A 22,591-nucleotide genomic window follows, 5' to 3' on the forward strand; every position below is an offset into this window, starting at 1 on the left:
GTGAGCCTCTAAGAGTGATTACAGCTGTGAGTCGTTCTGGGTAAGTCTCTAAGAGTCATTCCAGCCGTGAGTCTTTCTGGGTGAGCCTCTAAGAGTGATTACAGCTGTGAGTCTTTCTGGGTAAGTCTCTAAGAGTGATTACAGCTGTGAGTCTTTCTGGGTGAGCCTCTAAGAGTGATTACAGCTGTGAGTCTTTCTGGGTGAGCCTCTAAGAGTGATTACAGCTGTGAGTCTTTCTGGTTGAGTCTCTAAGAGGTTTGCACATATGGATTCCACACACTTATCTTCTGTCAAATTGGTCTTTGATCATTGCCAGACAAACTTTTTCATGTCTTGCCATAGATTATTGCCATAGATTATTGCCATAGATTATTGCCATAGATTATTGCCATAGATTATCAAGCAGATTTAAGATAAACTGTCACTCGGCCTCTCGGGAACATTCACTATCTGTGTTGTGTTGGATTTGCATAACACTTTGTATTCAGGACATAAAGTTAATTTCTTTGCCACATTTTTAGATGTTTTACAATAGTGCCTTGTTGGAAACAGGATGCATGTTTTGGAATATTTTTTTATTCTGTACAGACTTCCTTATTTTCACTAATTTATGTTAGTATTGTGGAGTAACTACAATGTTGTTGATCCATCCTCAGTTACTGTATCTCCTGTCACAGCCATTAAACTCTGTAACTGTTTTAAAGTCACCATTGGCCTCATGGTGAAATCCCTGAGCGGTTTCCTTCCTCTCCAGGAATTTAGTTAGGAAGGAGGCCTGTATCTTTGTGTTGACTGGGTGTATTGATACACCATCCAAAGCCTAATGAATAACTTGTTATTGGTTCCTACGGCGATTAACCTGAGGGAACCCCACTTCCTGACAGGTTCCTACGGCGATTAACCTGAGGGAAAACCCACTTCCTGACTGGTTCCTACGGCGATTAACCTGAGGGAACCCCACTTCCTGACTAGTTCCTACGGCGATTAACCTGAGGGAAAACCCACTTCCTGACTGGTTCCTACGGCGATTAACCTGAGGGAAAACCCACTTCCTGACTGGTTCCTACGGCGATTAACCTGAGGGAAAACCCACTTCCTGACTGGTTCCTACGGCGATTAACCTGAGGGAAAACCCACTTCCTGACTGGTTCCTACGGCGATTAACCTGAGGGAAAACCCACTTCCTGACAGGGACCGGGTGATAGGCGGGGTGAGGTTAGTTTGTTCATTTCAATTAGGTTTTACTACAACTGTCACGTTCTGACCCAAGTTCTTTTGTTATTTCTTTGTTTTAGTGTAGTCAGGGCGTGAGTTGGGTGGGTTATCTATGTTTTGTGTTTCTATGTTGGGGTTTTTCCGTTTGGCCTTCTCGATCAGAGGCAGTCATTGTCTCTGATTGGGAACCGTATTTAGGCAGCCTGTTTTCTGTTGTGTGTTTGTGGGTGGTTATTTTCCGTGTCAGTGTTTGTTTCCACACGGGATTGTTTCGGTTTTCTATTCACTTTGTATTGTTGTCGTGGTCAGTATTTATTACATATAATGGACACTTACCACGCTGCGCAGTGGTCCGACATTTCTTATTCCTCCTCAGACGAAGAGGACGAAAGTCGTTACAACAACATTGGGACCTGTATAGGAGGTTTACTGTTGTAGCCTGTATAGGAGGTTTACTGTTGTAGCCTGTAATGGAGGTTTACTGTTGTAGCCTGTATAGGAGGTTTACTGTTGTAGCCTGTATAGGAGGTTTACTGTTGTAGCCTGTATAGGAGGTTTACTGTTGTAGCCTGTATAGGAGGTTTGCTGTTAATTTACCGAGGTTAGCTAGCCAGCTATTTGTCGTCCTTAACGTAGGAAATGCTGCTAGCTAGCTAGCCAACAGCTAGCCAACCTCTACCGAATTGAACTCCAACTACCCGGTCAACATTCCGCGTCGTTCCACAGGTAGTATCACATTTTCATTTCACTTCATTACAGTACAACGGTTTGATTTGTTTGATCGTAGCTAGCCAGCTACATAGCCGTCTTTGTATCTAAGACAATTGTGTAGCCTAGAGCGATTTTCTAGGTTAGCTGGCCAGCTATTGTCGTTCTTCTAACGTAGCTAGCCAGCTAGCCCCGAATAGCAGCACTGTAGTAACTATTACAGTACAACGGTTTGTTTTGTTTGATCGTAGCTAGCTAGCTACATAGCCGTCTTTGTATCTAAGACAATTGTGTAGCCTAGAGCGATTTTCTAGGTTAGCCAGCCAGCTATTGTCGTTCTTTTAAAGTAACGGAACGCAATCAACCTTGCTAGCTAGCCAGCTAGCCCCGAATAGCAGCACTGTAGAAACTATTACACTCGACGGAACGACTTGATTAGTGTAGTGTCAACATCGCAGCCACTACCAGCTAGCCTACTCCAGCAGTACTGTTTCATTTCAATCATTTTAGTCAATAAGATTCTTGCTACGTAAGCTTAACTTTCTGAACATTCGAGACGTGTAGTCCACTTGTCATTCCAATCTCCTTTGCATTAGCGTAGCCTCTTCTGTACCCTGTTAACTATGTGTCTATCTATCCCTGTTCTCTCCTCTCTGCACAGACCATACAAACGCTCCACACCGCGTGGCCGCGGCCACCCTAATCTGGTGGTCCCAGCGCGCACGACCCACGTGGAGTTCCTGGTCTCCGGTAGCCTCTGGAACTGCCGATCTGCGGCCAACAAGGCAGAGTTCATCTCAGCCTATGCCTCCCTCCAGTCCCTCGACTTCCTGGCACTGACGGAAACATGGATCACCACAGATAACACTGCTACTCCTACTGCTCTCTCTTCGTCCGCCCACGTGTTCTCGCACACCCCGAGAGCTTCTGGTCAGCGGGGTGGTGGCACCGGGATCCTCATCTCTCCCAAGTGGTCATTCTCTCTCTCTCCCCTTACCCATCTATCTATCGCCTCCTTTGAATTCCATGCTGTCACAGTTACCAGCCCTTTCAAGCTTAACATTCTTATCATTTATCGCCCTCCAGGTTCCCTCGGAGAGTTCATCAATGAGCTTGATGCCTTGATAAGCTCCTTTCCTGAGGACGGCTCACCTCTCACAGTCCTGGGCGACTTTAACCTCCCCACGTCTACCTTTGACTCATTCCTCTCTGCCTCCTTCTTTCCACTCCTCTCCTCTTTTGACCTCACCCTCTCACCTTCCCCCTACTCACAAGGCAGGCAATACGCTCGACCTCATCTTTACTAGATGCTGTTCTTCCACTAACCTCACTGCAACTCCCCTCCAAGTCTCCGACCACTACCTTGTATCCTTTTCCCTCTCGCTCTCATCCAACACTTCCCACACTGCCCCTACTCGGATGGTATCGCGCCGTCCCAACCTTCGCTCTCTCTCCCCCGCTACTCTTTCCTCTTCCATCCTTTCATCTCTTCCCTCTGCTCATACCTTCTCCAACCTTTCTCCTGACTCTGCCTCCTCAACCCTCCTCTCTTCCCTTTCTGCATCCTTTGACTCTCTATGTCCCCTATCCTCCAGGCCGGCTCGGTCCTCCCCTCCCGCTCCGTGGCTCGATGACTCATTGCGAGCTCACAGAACAGAGCTCCGGGCAGCCGAGCGGAAATGGAGGAAAACTCGCCTCCCTGCGGACCTGGCATCCTTTCACTCCCTCCTCTCTACATTTTCCTCCTCTGTCTCTGCTGCTAAAGCCACTTTCTACCACTCTAAATTCCAAGCATCTGCCTCTAACCCTAGGAAGCTCTTTGCCACCTTCTCCTCCCTCCTGAATCCTCCCCCCCCCTCCTCCCCTCTCTGCAGATGACTTCGTCAACCATTTTGAAAAGAAGGTCGACGTCATCCGATCCTCGTTTGCTAAGTCAAACGACACCGCTGGTTCTGCTCACACTGCCCTACCCTGTGCTCTGACCTCTTTCTCCCCTCTCTCTCCAGATGAAATCTCGCTTCTTGTGACGGCCGGCCGCCCAACAACCTGCCCGCTCGACCCTATCCCCTCCTCTCTCCTCCAGACCATTTCCGGGGACCTTCTCCCTTACCTCACCTCGCTCATCAACTCATCCCTGACCGCTGGCTACGTCCCTTCCGTCTTCAAGAGAGCGAGAGTTGCACCCCTTCTGAAGAAACCTACACTCGATCCCTCCGATGTCAACAACTACAGACCAGTATCCCTTCTTTCTTTTCTCTCCAAAACTCTTGAACGTGCCGTCCTTGGCCAGCTCTCCCGCTATCTCTCTCAGAATGACCTTCTTGATCCAAATCAGTCAGGTTTCAAGACTAGTCATTCAACTGAGACTGCTCTTCTCTGCATCACGGAGGCGCTCCGCACTGCTAAAGCTAACTCTCTCTCCTCTGCTCTCATCCTTCTAGACCTATCGGCTGCCTTCGATACTGTGAACCATCAGATCCTCCTCTCCACCCTCTCCGAGTTGGGCATCTCCGGCGCGGCCCACGCTTGGATTGCGTCCTACCTGACAGGTCGCTCCTACCAGGTGGCGTGGCGAGAATCTGTCTCCTCGCCACGCGCTCTCACCACTGGTGTCCCCCAGGGCTCTGTTCTAGGCCCTCTCCTATTCTCGCTATACACCAAGTCACTTGGCTCTGTCATAACCTCACATGGTCTCTCCTATCATTGCTATGCAGACGACACACAATTAATCTTCTCCTTTCCCCCTTCTGATGACCAGGTGGCGAATCGCATCTCTGCATGTCTGGCAGACATATCAGTGTGGATGACGGATCACCACCTCAAGCTGAACCTCGGCAAGACGGAGCTGCTCTTCCTCCCGGGGAAGGACTGCCCGTTCCATGATCTCGCCATCACGGTTGACAACTCCATTGTGTCCTCCTCCCAGAGCGCTAAGAACCTTGGCGTGATCCTGGACAACACCCTGTCGTTCTCAACCAACATCATGGCGGTGGCCCGTTCCTGTAGGTTCATGCTCTACAACATCCGCAGAGTACGACCCTGCCTCACACAGGAAGCGGCGCAGGTCCTAATCCAGGCACTTGTCATCTCCCGTCTGGATTACTGCAACTCGCTGTTGGCTGGGCTCCCTGCCTGTGCCATTAAACCCCTACAACTCATCCAGAACGCCGCAGCCCGTCTGGTGTTCAACCTTCCCAAGTTCTCTCACGTCACCCCGCTCCTCCGCTCTCTCCACTGGCTTCCAGTTGAAGCTCGCATCCGCTACAAGACCATGGTGCTTGCCTACGGAGCTGTGAGGGGAACGGCACCGCAGTACCTCCAGGCTCTGATCAGGCCCTACACCCAAGCAAGGGCACTGCGTTCATCCACCTCTGGCCTGCTCGCCTCCCTACCATTGAGGAAGTACAGTTCCCGCTCAGCCCAGTCAAAACTGTTCGCTGCTCTGGCCCCCCAATGGTGGAACAAACTCCCTCACGACGCCAGGACAGCGGAGTCAATCACCACCTTCCGGAGACACCTGAAACCCCACCTCTTCAAGGAATACCTAGGATAGGATAAGTAATCCTTCTCACCACCCCCCTTAATGATTTAGATGCACTATTGTAAAGTGGCTGTTCCACTGGATGTCAGAAGGTGAATTCACCAATTTGTAAGTCGCTCTGGATAAGAGCGTCTGCTAAATGACTTAAATGTAATGTAAATGTACTGTTGTAGCCTGTATAGCAGGTTTACTGTTGTAGCCTGTATAGGAGGTTTACTGTATGAATGGTGACCAGACTTCCAAAGAAGTTTGCAGTTTGTGATTCTGTTTCCACATTTTTTTTTACTTTACAGCCTTATTCTACAATTGAATAAAATAAAATCCCTCATCAATCTACAACAATACCTACAATGACGAAGCAAAAACAGGTTTTTAGAAATGTTTGCAAATGCATGTACAAAAGAAAAATCTGTAATATCACATTTACATTAGTATTCAGACCCGTTACTCAGTACTCTGAAGCAGCGATTACAGACTCAATTTTGAGTTTCACATCAAAGGGTCTGAATACTTATGTAAATAAGGTATTTCTGTTTTTTTCTTCTTCTAAATACCTGTTTTCACTTTGTCATTAGGGGGTATTGTGATGTCATTAGGGGGTATTGTGATGTCATTAGGTGGTATTGTGATGTCATTAGGGGGTATTGTGATGTCATTAGGAGGTATTGTGATGTCATTAGGGGGTATTGTGATGTCATTAGGTGGTATTGTGATGTCATTAGGGGGTATTGTGATGTCGTTAGGAGGTATTGTGATGTCATTAGGGGGTATTGTGATGTCATTAGGTGGTATTGTGATGTCATTAGGGGGTATTGTGATGTCATTAGGTGGTATTGTGATGTCATTAGGGGGTATTGTGATGTCATTAGGAGGTATTGTGATGTCATTAGGGGGTATTGTGATGTCATTAGGAGGTATTGTGATGCCATTAGGGGGTATTGTGATGTCATTAGGTGGTATTGTGATGTCATTAGGGGGTATTGTGATGTCATTAGGGGGTATTGTGATGTCATTAGGGGGTATTGTGATGTCATTAGGGGGTATTGTGATGTCATTAGGAGGTATTGTGATGTCATTAGGGGGTATTGTGATGTCATTAGGTGGTATTGTGATGTCATTAGGGGGTATTGTGATGTCATTACGGGGGTATTGTGATGTCATTAGGTGGTATTGTGATGTCATTAGGTGGTATTGTGATGTCATTAGGTGGTATTGTGATGTCATTACGGGGGTATTGTGATGTCATTAGGTGGTATTGTGATGTCATTACGGGGGTATTGTGATGTCATTACGGGGGTATTGTGATGTCATTAGGTGGTATTGTGATGTCATTAGGTGGTATTGTGATGTCATTACGGGGTATTGTGTGTAGATTGATCACACACAGGTGGATTGTATTTATCATCATTAGTCATTTAGGTCAACATTGGATCATTCAGAGATCCTCACTGAACTTCTGGAGAGAGTTTGCTGACACTGAAAGTAAAGGGGCTGAATAATTTTGCACGCCCAATTTTTCAGTTTTTGATTTGTTAAAAAAGTTTGAAATATCCAATAAATGTCGTTCCACTTCATGATTGTGTCCCACTTGTTGTTGATTCTTCACAAAAATATACAGTTTTATATCTTTATGTTTGAAGCCTGAAATGTGGCAAAAGGTCGCAAAGTTCACGGGGGCCGAATACTTTCGCAAGGCACTGTAGTCATACATTTGAGGAAGGAAGAACATCTGGGAAAGTCATGATTGATGCTCTGCTCTGTGTGTGTGTGTGTGTGTGTGTGTGTTCTTCCCAGATGTCATTCCACCTCGTCAGGAGAAAGCAGGTGTTGAAACATTCAATCACCAGACAGATAACATACCACCACCTGTCTCTGTCTCTGTCTCTCTCAATTCAGTTGAATACAAAGGGCTTTATTGGCATGGTGAACATGTTTAAACTGTGACATGGGCCTCATTTTATTTTACCTTTATTTTACTAGGCAAGTCAGTTAAGAACAAATTCTTATTTTCAATGACGGCCTAGGAACAGTGGGTTAACTGCCTGTTCAGGGGCAGAACGACAGATTTGTACCTTGTCAGCTCGGGGGTTTGAACTTGCAACCTTCTGGTTACTAGTCCAACGCTCTAACCACGAGGCTACCCTGCCGCTCATTCTGGCTATAATGTAAGTGTAAAATATATAATGATTGTTAACTTTAGCCCAAAGCTGGAACGAAACCCTCCCTGCCTCCGTCTTCTGTTAATGATATCACTGTGGGTAGTGTGTGTGTGTGTGTGTGTGTGTGTGTGTGTGTGTGTGTGTGTGTGTGTGTGTGTGTGTGTGTGTGTGTGTGTGTGTGTGTGTGTGTGTGTGTGTGTGTGTGTGTGAGTGGCAGGGCGTCACAGGGTGGGTATTTAGACTCATTAACAGACAGGTTAGTTCTTTATAGGTCAGATAGCATTCCATTCTGTAAGGTACAGGGATGTTCCAGAATGGTAGATAGCATTCCATTCTGGAAGGTACAGGGATGTTCCAGAATGGTAGATAGCATTCCATTCTGGAAGGTACAGGGATGTTCCAGAATGGTAGATAGCATTCCATTCTGTAAGGTACAGGGATGTTCCAGAATGGTAGATAGCATTCCATTCTGTAAGGTACAGGGATGTTTCAGAATGGTAGATAGCATTCCATTCTGTAAGGTACAGGGATGTTCCAGAATGGTAGATAGCATTCCATTCTGTAAGGTACAGGGATGTTCCAGAATGGTAGATAGCATTCCATTCTGTAAGGTACAGGGATGTTCCAGAATGATAGATAGCATTCCATTCTGTAAGGTACAGGGATGTTCCAGAATGGTAGATAGCATTCCATTCTGGAAGGTACAGGGATGTTCCAGAATGGTAGATAGCATTCCATTCTGTAAGGTACAGGGATGTTCCAGAATGATAGATAGAATTCCATTCTGTAAGGTACAGGGATGTTCCAGAATGATAGACAGCATTCCATTCTGTAAGGTACTGGGATGTTCCAGAATGGTAGAGAGCATTCCATTCTGGAAGGTACAGGGATGTTCCAGAATGGTAGATAGCATTCCATTCTGGAAGGTACAGGGATGTTCCAGAATGGTAGAGAGCATTCCATTCTGGAAGGTACAGGGATGTTCCAGAATGGTAGATAGCATTCCATTCTGGAAGGTACAGGGATGTTCCAGAATGGTAGATAGCATTCCATTCTGGAAGGTACTGGGATGTTCCAGAATGGTAGATAGCATTCCATTCTGGAAGGTACTGGGATGTTCCAGAATGGTAGAAAGCATTCCATTCTGTAAGGTACAGGGATGTTCCAGAATGGTAGAGAGCATTCCATTCTGGAAGGTACAGGGATGTTCCAGAATGGTAGATAGCATTCCATTCTGTAAGGTACTGGGATGTTCCAGAATGGTAGAGAGCATTCCATTCTGGAAGGTACTGGGATGTTCCAGAATGGTAGAGAGCATTCCATTCTGCAAGGTACAGGGATGTTCCAGAATGGTAGATAGCATTCCATTCTGTAAGGTACAGGGATGTTCCAGAATGGTAGATAGCATTCCATTCTGTAAGGTACAGGGATGTTCCAGAATGGTAGATAGCATTCCATTCTGGAAAGTACAGGGATGTTCCAGAATGGTAGATAGCATTCCATTCTGGAAGGTACAGGGATGTTCCAGAATGGTAGAGAGCATTCCATTCTGGAAGGTACAGGGATGTTCCAGAATGGTAGAGAGCATTCCATTCTGGAAGGTACAGGGATGTTCCAGAATGGTAGATAGCAGTCCATTCTGGAAGGTACAGGGATGTTCCAGAATGATAGATAGCATTTCATTCTGTAAGGTACAGGGATGTTCCAGAATGATAGATAGCATTCCATTCTGTAAGGTACTGGGATGTTCCAGAATGGTAGAGAGCATTCCATTCTGGAAGGTACTGGGATGTTCCAGAATGGTAGAGAGCATTCCATTCTGCAAGGTACAGGGATGTTCCAGAATGGTAGATAGCATTCCATTCTGTAAGGTACAGGGATGTTCCAGAATGGTAGATAGCATTCCATTCTGGAAGGTACAGGGATGTTCCAGAATGGTAGATAGCATTCCATTCTGGAAGGTACAGGGATGTTCCAGAATGGTAGAGAGCATTCCATTCTGGAAGGTACAGGGATGTTCCAGAATGGTAGAGAGCATTCCATTCTGGAAGGTACAGGGATGTTCCAGAATGGTAGATAGCATTCCATTCTGGAAGGTACAAGGATGTTCCAGAATGGTAGATAGCATTCCATTCTGGAAGGTACTGGGATGTTCCAGAATGGTAGATAGCATTCCATTCTGGAAGGTACTGGGATGTTCCAGAATGGTAGATAGCATTCCATTCTGGAAGGTACTGGGATGTTCCAGAATGGTAGAGAGCATTCCATTCTGGAAGGTACTGGGATGTTCCAGAATGGTAGAGAGCATTCCATTCTGCAAGGTACAGGGATGTTTCAGAATGGTAGATAGCATTCCATTCTGTAAGGTACAGGGATGTTCCAGAATGGTAGATAGCATTCCATTCTGGAAGGTACAGGGATGTTCCAGAATGGTAGAGAGCATTCCATTCTGGAAGGTACAGGGATGTTCAAGAATGGTAGAGAGCATTCCATTCTGGAAGGTACAGGGATGTTCCAGAATGGTAGATAGCATTCCATTCTGGAAGGTACAGGGATGTTCCAGAATGGTAGATAGCATTCCATTCTGGAAGGTACTGGGATGTTCCAGAATGGTAGATAGCATTCTATTCTGGAAGGTACTGGGATGTTCCAGAATGGTAGAGAGCATTCCATTCTGGAAGGTACAGGGATGTTCCAGAATGGTAGATAGCATTCCATTCTGTAAGGTACAGGGATGTTCCAGAATGGTAGATAGCATTCCATTCTGGAAGGTACAGGGATGTTCCAGAATGGTAGAGAGCATTCCATTCTGTAAGGTACTGGGATGTTCCAGAATGGTAGATAGCATTCCATTCTGTAAGGTACAGGGATGTTCCAGAATGGTAGATAGCATTCCATTCTATAAGGTACAGGGATGTTCCAGAATGGTAGATAGCATTCCATTCTGTAAGGTACTGGGATGTTCCAGAATGGTAGAGAGCATTCCATTCTGTAAGGTACTGGGATGTTCCAGAATGGTAGATAGCATTCCATTCTGTAAGGTACAGGGATGTTCCAGAATGGTAGATAGCATTCCATTCTGGAAGGTACAGGGATGTTCCAGAATGGTAGAGAGCATTCCATTCTGGAAGGTACAGGGATGTTCCAGAATGGTAGAGAGCATTCCATTCTGGAAGGTACAGGGATGTTCCAGAATGGTAGATAGCATTCCATTCTGGAAGGTACAGGGATTTTCCAGAATGGTAGATAGCATTCCATTCTGGAAGGTACAGGGATGTTCCAGAATGGTAGATAGCATTCCATTCTGTAAGGTACAGGGATTTTCCAGAATGGTAGAGAGCATTCCATTCTGGAAGGTACAGGGATGTTCCAGAATTGTAGATAGCATTCCATTCTGTAAGGTACTGGGATGTTCCAGAATGGTAGATAGCATTCCATTCTGGAAGGTACAGGGATGTTCCAGAATGGTAGATAGCATTCCATTCTGGAAGGTACAGGGATGTTCCAGAAGTGTAGATAGCATTCCATTCTGGAAGGTACAGGGATGTTCCAGAATGGTAGATAGCATTCCATTTCAGAACTACAATCTAGAACCTCCTGCCTTGTTTGTTTAAGACTTAAAGGGGAACTGACAGCGTTTTAGCAAATATTAAATATTATTAAAATCTGTTCATATAAACCCCAGGAAAAATGTGTCAGTCACTATGAACTGGACTGTGTGTTTACAGGCAGTAGGGCCTGTCATCATTCACTATGAACTGGACTGTGTGTTTACAGCAGTAGGGCCTGTCATCATTCACTATGAACTGGACTGTGTGTTTACAGCAGTAGGGCCTGCCATCATTCACTATGAACTGGACTGTGTGTTTACAGGCAGTAGGGCCTGTCATCATTCACTATGAACTGGACTGTGTGTTTACAGCAGTAGGGCCTGTCATCATTCACTATGAACTGGACTGTGTGTTTACAGGCAGTAGGGCCTGTCATCATTCACTATGAACTGGACTGTGTGTTTACAGGCAGTAGGGCCTGTCATCATTCTTTCATATCTGCAAAGTAGTTAAAACACTCTCAGTTCCACTTTAACATTGTACACACACACACACACACACACCACACACACACACACAGAGAATCTTTAATAATGAGTTGTTCGTATTGGATACACACCGTTCAGAATGGGCTCTGTGGTTGTAACATACCTCAGAATTGTATTTATTTATTTAACCTTTATTTAACCAAGATTTAAAATTTATTTTTCAAGAGCGTCCTAGCCAAGATAAGCAGCACCAAGTCATTACAAAAATGACAAACAAGCAACATGAAAAACTACAAGTAATCTAGTAAAAACCATAGAATTCACAAGAGTATAACAAAATCAAAAACAGCAAATTAAAGACATTGACAGGTCAGGGAATCAGCCTCAAAATCCTTCATCAGTGATTTAAAAACACCAATCGGGACAAGTTCTTCCAGTTTAAAGTATTTTGTAAGGCGTTCCAAGACGATGGCGCCGAGGACATAAAAGCCCTTTTACCAAATTCAGTTCGGACATTTGGAACAGTTAGCAGGATAAAGTCCAGCGAACGAAGAGACGACCCACCTAATTTCTGAACAATAAAAATGCACTAATAAAAAGGTAATAAACCCAAAATGGCTTTTTAAATAAAAGTATACCAGTGCCTGAGCCTACGAGAGACTAGAGAGAAGGCCAGCCAACCCTGATGTACAAAGTGCAGTGGTGCGGAAGGGTTTTGCAGTTTAAAATACATCTCAAAGTGCCTTGGTAAAGGGTGTCAATTGATCTCAAACATTGAGTGGAAGCATTCATATATAAAATATCCCCATAGTCTAGTAAAGGCATAAATGTAGCTGATACCAGACTCCTTCTGGTTCAAAAGAAAAACAGACCTTATTCCTAAAATAAAATCCCATGAAATTTAAAAGAGAGGCCGTCATCAATTAGAATGGGCTCTGTGGTAGTAGCATACCTCAGAATGGGCTCTGTGGTAGTAACATACCTTAGAGTGGGCTCTGTGGTAGTAGCATACCTCAGAGTGGGCTCTGTGGTAGTAGCATACCTCAGAATGGGCTCTGTGGTAGTAACATACCTAAGAATGGGCTCTGTGGTAGTAGCATACCTCAGAATGGGCTCTGTGGTAGTAGCATACCTCAGAATGGGCTCTGTGGTAGTAGCGTACCTCAGAATGGGCTCTGTGGTAGTAACATACCTTAGAGTGGGCTCTGTGGTAGTAGCATACCTCAGAGTGGGCTCTGTGGTAGTAGCATACCTCAGAATGGGCTCTGTGGTAGTAACATACCTAAGAATGGGCTCTGTGGTAGTAGCATACCTCAGAATGGGCTCTGTGGTAGTAGCATACCTCAGAATGGGCTCTGTGGTAGTAGCATACCTCAGAATGGGCTCTGTGGTAGTAGCATACCTCAGAATGGGCTCTATGGTAGTAGCATACCTCAGAATGGGCTCTGTGGTAGTAGCATACCTCAGAATGGGCTCTGTGGTAGTAGCATACCTCAGAATGGGCTCTGTGGTAGTAACATACCTCAGAATGGGCTCTGTGGTAGTAACATACCTCAGAATGGGCTCTGTGGTAGTAGCATACCTCAGAATGGGCTCTGTGGTAGTAGCATGCCTCAGAATGGGCTCTGTGGTAGTAGCGTACCTCAGAATGGGCTCTGTGGTAGTAGCATACCTCAGAATGGGCTCTGTGGTAGTAGCATACCTCAGAATGGGCTCTGTGGTAGTAGCATACCTCAGAATGGGCTCTGTGGTAGTAGCATACCTCAGAATGGGCTCTATGGTAGTAGCATACCTCAGAATGGGCTCTGTGGTAGTAGCATACCTCAGAATGGGCTCTGTGGTAGTAGCATACCTCAGAATGGGCTCTGTGGTAGTAACATACCTCAGAATGGGCTCTGTGGTAGTAACATACCTCAGAATGGGCTCTGTGGTAGTAGCATACCTCAGAATGGGCTCTGTGGTAGTAGCATGCCTCAGAATGGGCTCTGTGGTAGTAGCGTACCTCAGAATGGGCTCTGTGGTAGTAACGTACCTCAGAATGGGCTCTGTGGTAGTAGCGTACCTCAGAATGGGCTCTGTGGTAGTAACATACCTCAGAGTGGGCTCTGTGGTAGTAGCATACCTCAGAGTGGGCTCTGTGGTAGTAGCATACCTCAGAATGGGCTCTGTGGTAGTAACATACCTAAGAATGGGCTCTGTGGTAGTAGCATACCTCAGAATGGGCTCTGTGGTAGTAGCATACCTCAGAATGGGCTCTGTGGTAGTAGCATACCTCAGAATGGGCTCTGTGGTAGTAACATACCTCAGAATGGGCTCTGTGGTAGTAGCATACCTCAGAATGGGCTCTGTGGTAGTAACATACCTCAGAATGGGCTCTGTGGTAGTAACATACCTCAGAATGGGCTCTGTGGTAGTAGCATACCTCAGAATGGGCTCTGTGGTAGTAGCATGCCTCAGAATGGGCTCTGTGGTAGTAGCGTACCTCAGAATGGGCTCTGTGGTAGTAACGTACCTCAGAATGGGCTCTGTGGTAGTAGCGTACCTCAGAATGGGCTCTGTGGTAGTAACATACCTCAGAGTGGGCTCTGTGGTAGTAGCATACCTCAGAGTGGGCTCTGTGGTAGTAGCATACCTCAGAATGGGCTCTGTGGTAGTAACATACCTAAGAATGGGCTCTGTGGTAGTAGCATACCTCAGAATGGGCTCTGTGGTAGTAGCATACCTCAGAATGGGCTCTGTGGTAGTAGCATACCTCAGAATGGGCTCTGTGGTAGTAACATACCTCAGAATGGGCTCTGTGGTAGTAGCATACCTCAGAATGGGCTCTGTGGTAGTAGCATACCTCAGAATGGGCTCTGTGGTAGTAACATACCTCAGAATGGGCTCTGTGGTAGTAGCATACCTCAGAATGGGCTCTGTGGTAGTAGCATACCTCAGAATGGGCTCTGTGGTAGTAGCATACCTCAGAATGGGCTCTGTGGTAGTAGCATACCTCAGAATGGGCTCTGTGGTAGTAGCATACCTCAGAATGGGCTCTGTGGTAGTAGCATACCTCAGAATGGGCTCTGTGGTAGTAGCATACCTCAGAATGGGCTCTGTGGTAGTAGCATACCTCAGAATGGGCTCTGTGGTAGTAGCATACCTCAGAATGGGCTCTGTGGTAGTAGCATACCTCAGAATGGGCTCTGTGGTAGTAGCATACCTCAGAATGGGCTCTGTGGTAGTAGCATACCTCAGAATGGGCTCTGTGGTAGTAGCATACCTCAGAATGGGCTCTGTGGTAGTAGCATACCTCAGAATGGGCTCTGTGGTAGTAGCATACCTCAGAATGGGCTCTGTGGTAGTAACATACCTCAGAATGGGCTCTGTGGTAGTAACATACCTAAGAATGGGCTCTGTGGTAGTAGCATACCTCAGAATGGGCTCTGTGGTAGTAGCATACCTCTAAATGGGCTCTGTGGTAGTAGCATACCTCAGAATGGGCTCTGTGGTAGTAACATACCTCAGAATGGGCTCTGTGGTAGTAGCATACCTCAGAATGGGCTCTGTGGTAGTAGCATACCTCAGAATGGGCTCTGTGGTAGTAACATACCTCAGAATGGGCTCTGTGGTAGTAGCATACCTCAGAATGGGCTCTGTGGTAGTAGCATACCTCAGAATGGGCTCTGTGGTAGTAGCATACCTCAGAATGGGCTCTGTGGTAGTAACATACCTCAGAATGGGCTCTGTGGTAGTAGCATACCTCAGAATGGGCTCTGTGGTAGTAGCGTACCTCAGAATGGGCTCTGTGGTAGTAGCATACCTCAGAATGGGCTCTGTGGTAGTAGCATACCTCAGAATGGGCTCTGTGGTAGTAGCATACCTCAGAATGGGCTCTGTTGTAGTAGTATACCTCAGAATGGGCTCTGTGGTAGTAGCATACCTCAGAATGGGCTCTGTGGTAGTAGCATACTGTACCTCAGACCCAGACTGTATTTGTTAATAGAATAATACATCAAAGATATCCAAGATGCGGTTTGACCAACCTCTTTGTCTTTACTAATAAAGTCAGCTGATACAGCCAAATCATTATCAATAATTACCAAGTGGACAAAATCAATATATTTGATCAGTTATCAATACATTTGATCTAAGAGTTCCTCTGGCCGTGACGTTACAAAATGTTGTACTGTATTACGTAAAGTCGACTATAGTGCCAGAGTCTTGACGTTACAAAATGTCTCCATCGTCCAATCCCATCTCTCCTTTGTTGCCACGCCTCCTCTCTCCTTTCAGAAGGACCTATCACAACACAGTGCCAGAGTCTGTGTGTGTGTTAGAGTCTCTCTTCTCCGCAGGCCCCTCTCCTCAGGCTAACGTCATCCAATCCCATCTGTCCTTTGTGGCCACGCCTCCTCTCTCCTTTCAGAAGGACCTATCACAACACAGTGTTAGTGTGTGTGTGTGTGTGTGTGTGTGTGTGTGTGTGTGCTTGTGTGTGTGTGTTTGTGTGCAGCGTGTGCTACTCACACTCTCCAGGCCTGCTCTCCACAGTGTGATCTGTGTATGTCTCCACCCTTCTCCCCCCGTCCGGCTCCAGAGGGCGGGGCTATATCTCAAACCCTTCCTCCTGACGAACAGCTGAAGCACACCCACATGGTGACCTGATAGCCAATGACGGAAGGAGAAGCACAAGTGACCCTCGCTCCAGGGCGGGGCTAAGGGGAGGACCAATCGTGCGCCTTGAATGCTCCTTTTCCCCGCCTCTACCTCTGGAACAGACATGTACCGCCCACCTGGAGAGAGAGGAGAGAAGGAGAGAGGGAGAGAGGAGAGAAGGAGACAGAGAGAAGGAATCAGAGAGAGTAGAGAGAGAGATGGAGAGAAAGAGGAGGGAAGGAATGAGAGAGAGAAAAGGAGAGCGGGAGAAGGAGTGAAGGAGAGAGAGAAGGAATGAGAGGGAAAAGGAGAGAGAGAGAAGGAGAGAAGAAGAAAAGGAGAGAGAGAAAGGGAGTGTGGGGGTAAGAAGGTTGCTATAACTGACAATAATGTATTTGAAGGGCAAAATAAATCATGTTGTTGTTACCGGCAGGGCTGCTGGCTGTCTCCCAGTGCAGGTCTCCATCTCGGTTTCTGATCCAGCCACACAGACCGTGGTCAAACGAACAGCTCAGAGCACCGGCCCCTACACACACACACACACACACACACACACACACACACACACACACACACACGCACGCACACACACACACACACACGCACGCACGCACACACGCACACACACACACACAGTATGAATCATGTCTTTCCTAGACGTCCATCCTTCAACCTCAAGGGATGTGTGTGTGTGTGTGTGTGTGTGTGTGTGTGTGTGTGCGTGTGCGTGTGCGTGTGTGTGCGTGCGCGTGCGCGTGCGCGTGTGCGTGCGCGTGTGCGTGTGTGTGTGTGTTTCCCAGATGTCATTCCACCTCGTCAGGAGAAAGCAGGTGTTGAAACATTCAATCACCAGACAGATAACATACCACCACCTCCCTCTGTCTACCGTGTGTGTGTGTATATACCAGTCAAATGTTTGGAGACATCTACTCATTCCAGGGTTTTTCTTTATTTCTACTATTTTCTACATTGTAGAATAATAAGGAAGAAATCAAAGTTGTGGGACCATCCCACCGATCCTCGACTTCAGTGATGTCATCTATAAAATTGCCTCCAACAAATTGGATGCAGTCTATCACAGTGCCATCCGTTTTGTCACCAAAGCCCCATATATACTACCCACCATTGCGACCTGTACGCTCTCATTGGTTGGCCCTCGCTTCATACTCGTTGCCAAACCCACTGGCTCCATGTCATCTACAAAACCCTGCTAGGAAAAGTCCCCCCTTATCTCAGCTCGCTGGTCACCATAGCATCTCCCACCTGTAGCACGCGCTCCAGCAGGTATATCTCACTGGTCACCCCCAAAGCTAATTCCTCCATTGGCTGCCTTTCTTTCCAATTCTCTGCTGCCAATGACTGGAATGAACTGCAAAAATCTCAGAAGCTGGAGACTCATATCTCCCTCACTAACTTTAAGCACCAGCTGTCAGCTCACAGATCACTGCACCTGTACATAGCCCATCTGTAGACAGCCCACCCAACTACCTCATCCCCATATTGTATGTATTTATTTATCTTGCTCCTTTGCACCCCAGTATCTCTACCTGCACATTCATCTTCTGCACATCTACCATTCCAGTGTTTAATTGCTATATTTGTAACGCGGTTCTTCTAACTCCTCCTCTGACGAAGAGGTGGAACAAGGATCGGACCAAAATGCAGCGTGGTTCGTTAGATACATCTTTTAATGATGAAGTAAACACGAACAATACAAAACAACCAACGTGGAAAACCGAAACAGCCCTGCCTGGTGCAGCAAACACAGAGACAGGAACAATCACCCACAAACACACAGTGAAACCCAGGCTACCTAAATATGGTTCCCAATCAGAGACAATGACAAACACCTGCCTCTGATTCAGAACCATATCAGGCCAAACACAGAAATAGACAAACAAGACATCCAACATAGAATGCCCACTCAGATCACACCCTGACCAACCAAAACATAGAAACATACACATAAACTATGGTCAGGGTGTGACAATATTGTAATTACTTCGCCACCATGGCCTATTTATTGCCTTACCTCCCTTATCTTTCCTCATTTGCACTGACTGTATATGGACTTTTTGTTTTCTTTTGTTCTACTGTATTACTGACTATTTTTTATTTTTTTATTTTACCTTTATTTAACTAGGCAAGTCAAGTTACAGGTCTGTGAGAGCCAGAAATCTTGCTTGTTTGTAAGTGACCAAATACTTATTTTCCACCATAATTTGCAAATAAATTCATAAAAAATCCTACAATGTGATTTTCTGGATTTTTTTTCCTCATTTTGTCTGTCATAGTTGAAGTGTACATATGATGAAAATTACAGGCCTCTCTCATCTTTTTAAGTGGGAGAACTTGCACAATTGGTGGCAGACTAAATACTTTTTTGCCTCACTGTATATATATTTTTTAAAGCTATGAAATAACACATATGGACTAATGTAGTAACCAAAAAAGTGTTAAACAAGTCTAAATATATTTTATATTTCAAAGTAGATTCTTCAAAGTAGCCAACCTTTGCCTTGATGAAAGCTTTGAACACTCTTGGTATTCTCTCAACCAGCTTCACCTGGAATGCTTTTCCAATAGTCTTGAAGGAGTTCCCACATATGCTGAGCACTTGTTGGCTGCTTTTCCTTCACTCTGCAGTCTAACTCATCCAAAACCATCTCAATTGGGTTGAGGTCTGGTGATTGTGGAGGCCAGGTCATCTGATGCAGCACAACATCACTATCCTACTTGGTCAAATAGCCCTTACACAACCTGGAGGAGTGTTTTGGGTCATTGTCCTGTTGAAAAACAAATTATAGTTCCACTACCTCATGAAGCCGGTTGAGAGAATACCAAGAGTATGCAAGAGAGTGCAAAGTTGTCATCAAGGCAAAGGGTGGGTACTTGAAGAATCTCAAATATAAAATATATTTTAATTTGTTTAACACTCTTTTGTTTACTACATGATTCCATATGTGTTACTTCATAGTTTTGATGTGTTTTCTATTATTCTACAATGTAGAAAATAGTACTAAATAAAGAAAAGCCCTGGAATGAGTCCAAACCGCTGATCCTCAACACTGGGAACCCACAAGGGTGCGTTCTGAGCCCTCTCCTGTACTCCCTGGTTCACCCACGACTGCGTGGCCACGCACGCCTCCAACTCAATCATCAAGTTTGCGGACGACACAACAGTGGTAGGCTTGATTACCAACAACGACGAGACGGCCTACAGGGAGGAGGTGAGGGCCCTCGGAGTGTGGTGTCAGGAAAATAACCTCACACTCAACGTCAACAAAACTAAGGAGATGATTGTGGACTTCAGGAAACAGCAGAGGGAACACCCCCTATCCACATCGATGGAACAGTAGTGGAGAGAGTAGCAAGTTTTAAGTTCCTCGGCATACACATCACAGACAAACTGAATTGGTCCACTCACACAGACAGCATCGTGAAGAAGGCGCAGCAGCGCCTCTTCAACCTCAGGAGGCTGAAGAAATTCGGCTTGTCACCAAAAGCACTCACAAACTTCTACAGAGGCACAATCGAGAGCATCCTGGCGGGCTGTATCACCGCCTGGTACGGCAACTGCTCCGCCCTCAACCGTAAGGCTCTCCAGAGGGTAGTGAGGTCTGCACAACGCATCATCGGGGGCAAACTACCTGCCCTCCAGGACACCTACACCACCCGATGTTACAGGAAGGCCATAAAGATCATCAAGGACATCTACCACCCGAGCCACTGCCTGTTCACCCCGCTATCATCCAGAAGGCGAGGTCAGTACAGGTGCATCAAAGCTGGGACCGAGAGACAGAAAAACAGCTTCTATCTCAAGGCCATCAGACTGTTAAACAGCCACCATTAACATTGAGTGGCTGCTGCCTACACACTGACACTGACTCAACTCCAGCCACTTTAATAATGGGAACTGATGGGAAATGTTGTAAATATATCACTAGCCACTTTAAACAATGCTACCTTATATAATGTTACTTACCCTACATTATTCATCTCATATGCATACCTATATACTGTACTCTATATCATCGACTGCATCCTTATGTAATACATGTATCACTAGCCACTTTAACTATGCCACTTTGTTTACATATTCATCTCACATGTATATGCTGTACTCGATACCATCTACTGTATCTTGCCTATGCTGCTCTGTACCATCACTCACTCATATATCCTTATGTACATATTCTTTATCCCCTTACACTGTGTATAAGACAGTAGATTAGGAATTGTTAGTTAGATTACTTGTTGGTTATTACTGCATTGTCGGAACTAGAAGCACAAGCATTTCGCTACACTCGCATTAACATCTGCTAACCATGTGTATGTGACAAATGAAATTGGATTTGATTTGATTTGAAACCTTTGACTGGTACTGTGTGTGTGTGTGTGTGTGTGTGTGTGTGTGTGTGTGTGTGTGTGTGTGTGTGTGTGTGTGTGTGTGTGTGTGTGTGTGTGTGTGTGTGTGTGTGTGTGTGTGTGTGTGATGTACCTGGATCATCTCTGTTGTCCTCTGTAGTGTTTCCCAGCTCAATGTCGTAGTCAAACCCTCTGTTTCCACTTCCTGGAAGACGGGGGACTGGAACAACAGAACAGTTTGTTATACTGTTGGTCATAGTATCACTGAGTATTAATGAGTATTACTGAGTACCACCGTGTATTAACGAGTATTACTGAGTATCACCGAGTATTACAGAGTATCACTGAGTATTAATGAGTATTACCGGGTATCATTGAGTATTGCCGAGTATCGATGGGTATTACTGAGTACCGATGTGTGTCAATGAGTATTACTGGGTATTAATGAGTATTAATGAGTATTACCGAGTATTACCGAGTATTACTGAGCATTACCGAGTATTACCGAGTGTTACTGAGTATTACCGAGTATTACCGAGTATTAATGAGTATTACCGAGTATTACCGGGTATTACTGAGTATTAATGAGCATTACCGAGCATTACCGAGTATTACCGAGTGTTACTGAGCATTACCGAGTATTACCGAGTGTTACTGAGCATTACCGAGTATTACCGAGTATTACCGAGTGTTACTGAGTATTACCGAGTATTACTGAGTATTACCGAGTATTACTGAGTGTTATTGGGTATTAATGAGTATTACTTCATCTGCCTATTTCCTCTCTATTCCTCCCTTCAGAATTCCACAGGGATTGTTTTTGGATAATTGGGGGCGGAAATGCTTCATTTTACTGCGGTAATTATGACATGTTGCATGGAAATATGCAATGATTTTGTCCAATTTGTCACGAAAACGCACAGACGAGGAAGTGAGTTGCTTGATTGAATCATATTATGTGGTAAATGTGCAGTGATTGGTTGAAGATGATTGGTTGAAGATGCAAACCCTCTTTTTTTGTACTGCGGTGATTGGTCAAATGTCCATGCCCTCGTATAATATGCGTGAAATTGTTGATTTTGCTAAACATTTTGCGATCGCAGAATCTCCGAATCCTGAAGGGACTGCTCTATATTCCGCATAGAAACGTCTCCATGGTGACGGTGTGTGTTCTTACTGTGAACATCTCCTCTTTGTCTCTGGGTAACAACCGTCTGAATGCGGTTGTCCAGGGGGATGGTGGGAGGAGGGCTGGGGGTGGTAGGGGAGGGGGTAGAGGGAGGAGGGCTGGGGGTGGTAGGGGAGGAGGTAGAGGGAGGAGGGCTGGGGGTGGTAGGGGAGGAGGTAGAGGGAGGAGGGCTGGGAGTGGGAGGGGAGGAGGTAGAGGGAGGAGGGCTGGGGGTGGTAGGGGAGGGGGTAGAGGGAGGAGGGCTGGGGGTGGTAGGGGAGGAGGTAGAGGGAGGAAGGCTGGGGGTGGTAGGGGAGGAGGTAGGGGGAGGAGGGCTGGGGGTGGTAGGGGAGGGGGTAGAGGGAGGAGGGCTGGGGGTGGTAGGGGAGGGGGTAGAGGGAGGAGGGCTGGGTGTGGGAGGGGAGGAGGTAGAGGGACGAAGGCTGGGGGTGGTAGGGGAGGAGGTAGAGGGAGGAGGGCTGGGGGTGGTAGGGGAGGAGGTAGAGGGAGGAAGGCTGGGGGTGGTAGGGGAGGGGGTAGAAGGAGGAGGGCTGGGGGTGGTAGGGGAGGGGGTAGAGGGAGGAGGGCTGGGGGTGGTAGGGGAGGAGGTAGAGGGAGGAGGGCTGGGGGTGGTAGGGGAGGAGGTAGAGGGAGGAGGGCTGGGGGTGGTAGGGGAGGGGGTAGAAGGAGGAGGGCTGGGGGTGGTAGGGGAGGGGGTAGAGGGAGGAGGGCTGGGGGTGGTAGGGGAGGGGGTA

At 46.3% G+C, this 22,591-nt stretch overlaps 1 protein-coding gene across 1 annotated transcript in view; it reads right to left on the reverse strand.

The window, feature by feature from the left end:
• Positions 1 to 15,536: 15,536 nt before the first annotated feature.
• The window catches only part of LOC135515540 (nephronectin-like), a 27,774-nt gene continuing 20,719 nt past the window's right edge, over positions 15,537 to 22,591 (reverse strand). Inside the window, exons 9-13 of the mRNA XM_064939156.1 lie at positions 21,846 to 21,919; positions 20,802 to 20,888; positions 16,728 to 16,826; positions 16,172 to 16,437; positions 15,537 to 16,076 (exon numbers count right to left, since the gene is read on the reverse strand). Coding sequence (XP_064795228.1) covers positions 15,978 to 16,076; positions 16,172 to 16,437; positions 16,728 to 16,826; positions 20,802 to 20,888; positions 21,846 to 21,919 — 625 coding nt within the window. The 3' untranslated portion in view covers positions 15,537 to 15,977. The remainder of the gene's footprint in view (positions 16,077 to 16,171; positions 16,438 to 16,727; positions 16,827 to 20,801; positions 20,889 to 21,845; positions 21,920 to 22,591) is intronic.

The sequence above is a fragment of the Oncorhynchus masou genome, chromosome 27, assembly GCF_036934945.1.
Source record: "Oncorhynchus masou masou isolate Uvic2021 chromosome 27, UVic_Omas_1.1, whole genome shotgun sequence".
Lineage (NCBI taxonomy): Eukaryota > Metazoa > Chordata > Actinopteri > Salmoniformes > Salmonidae > Oncorhynchus > Oncorhynchus masou.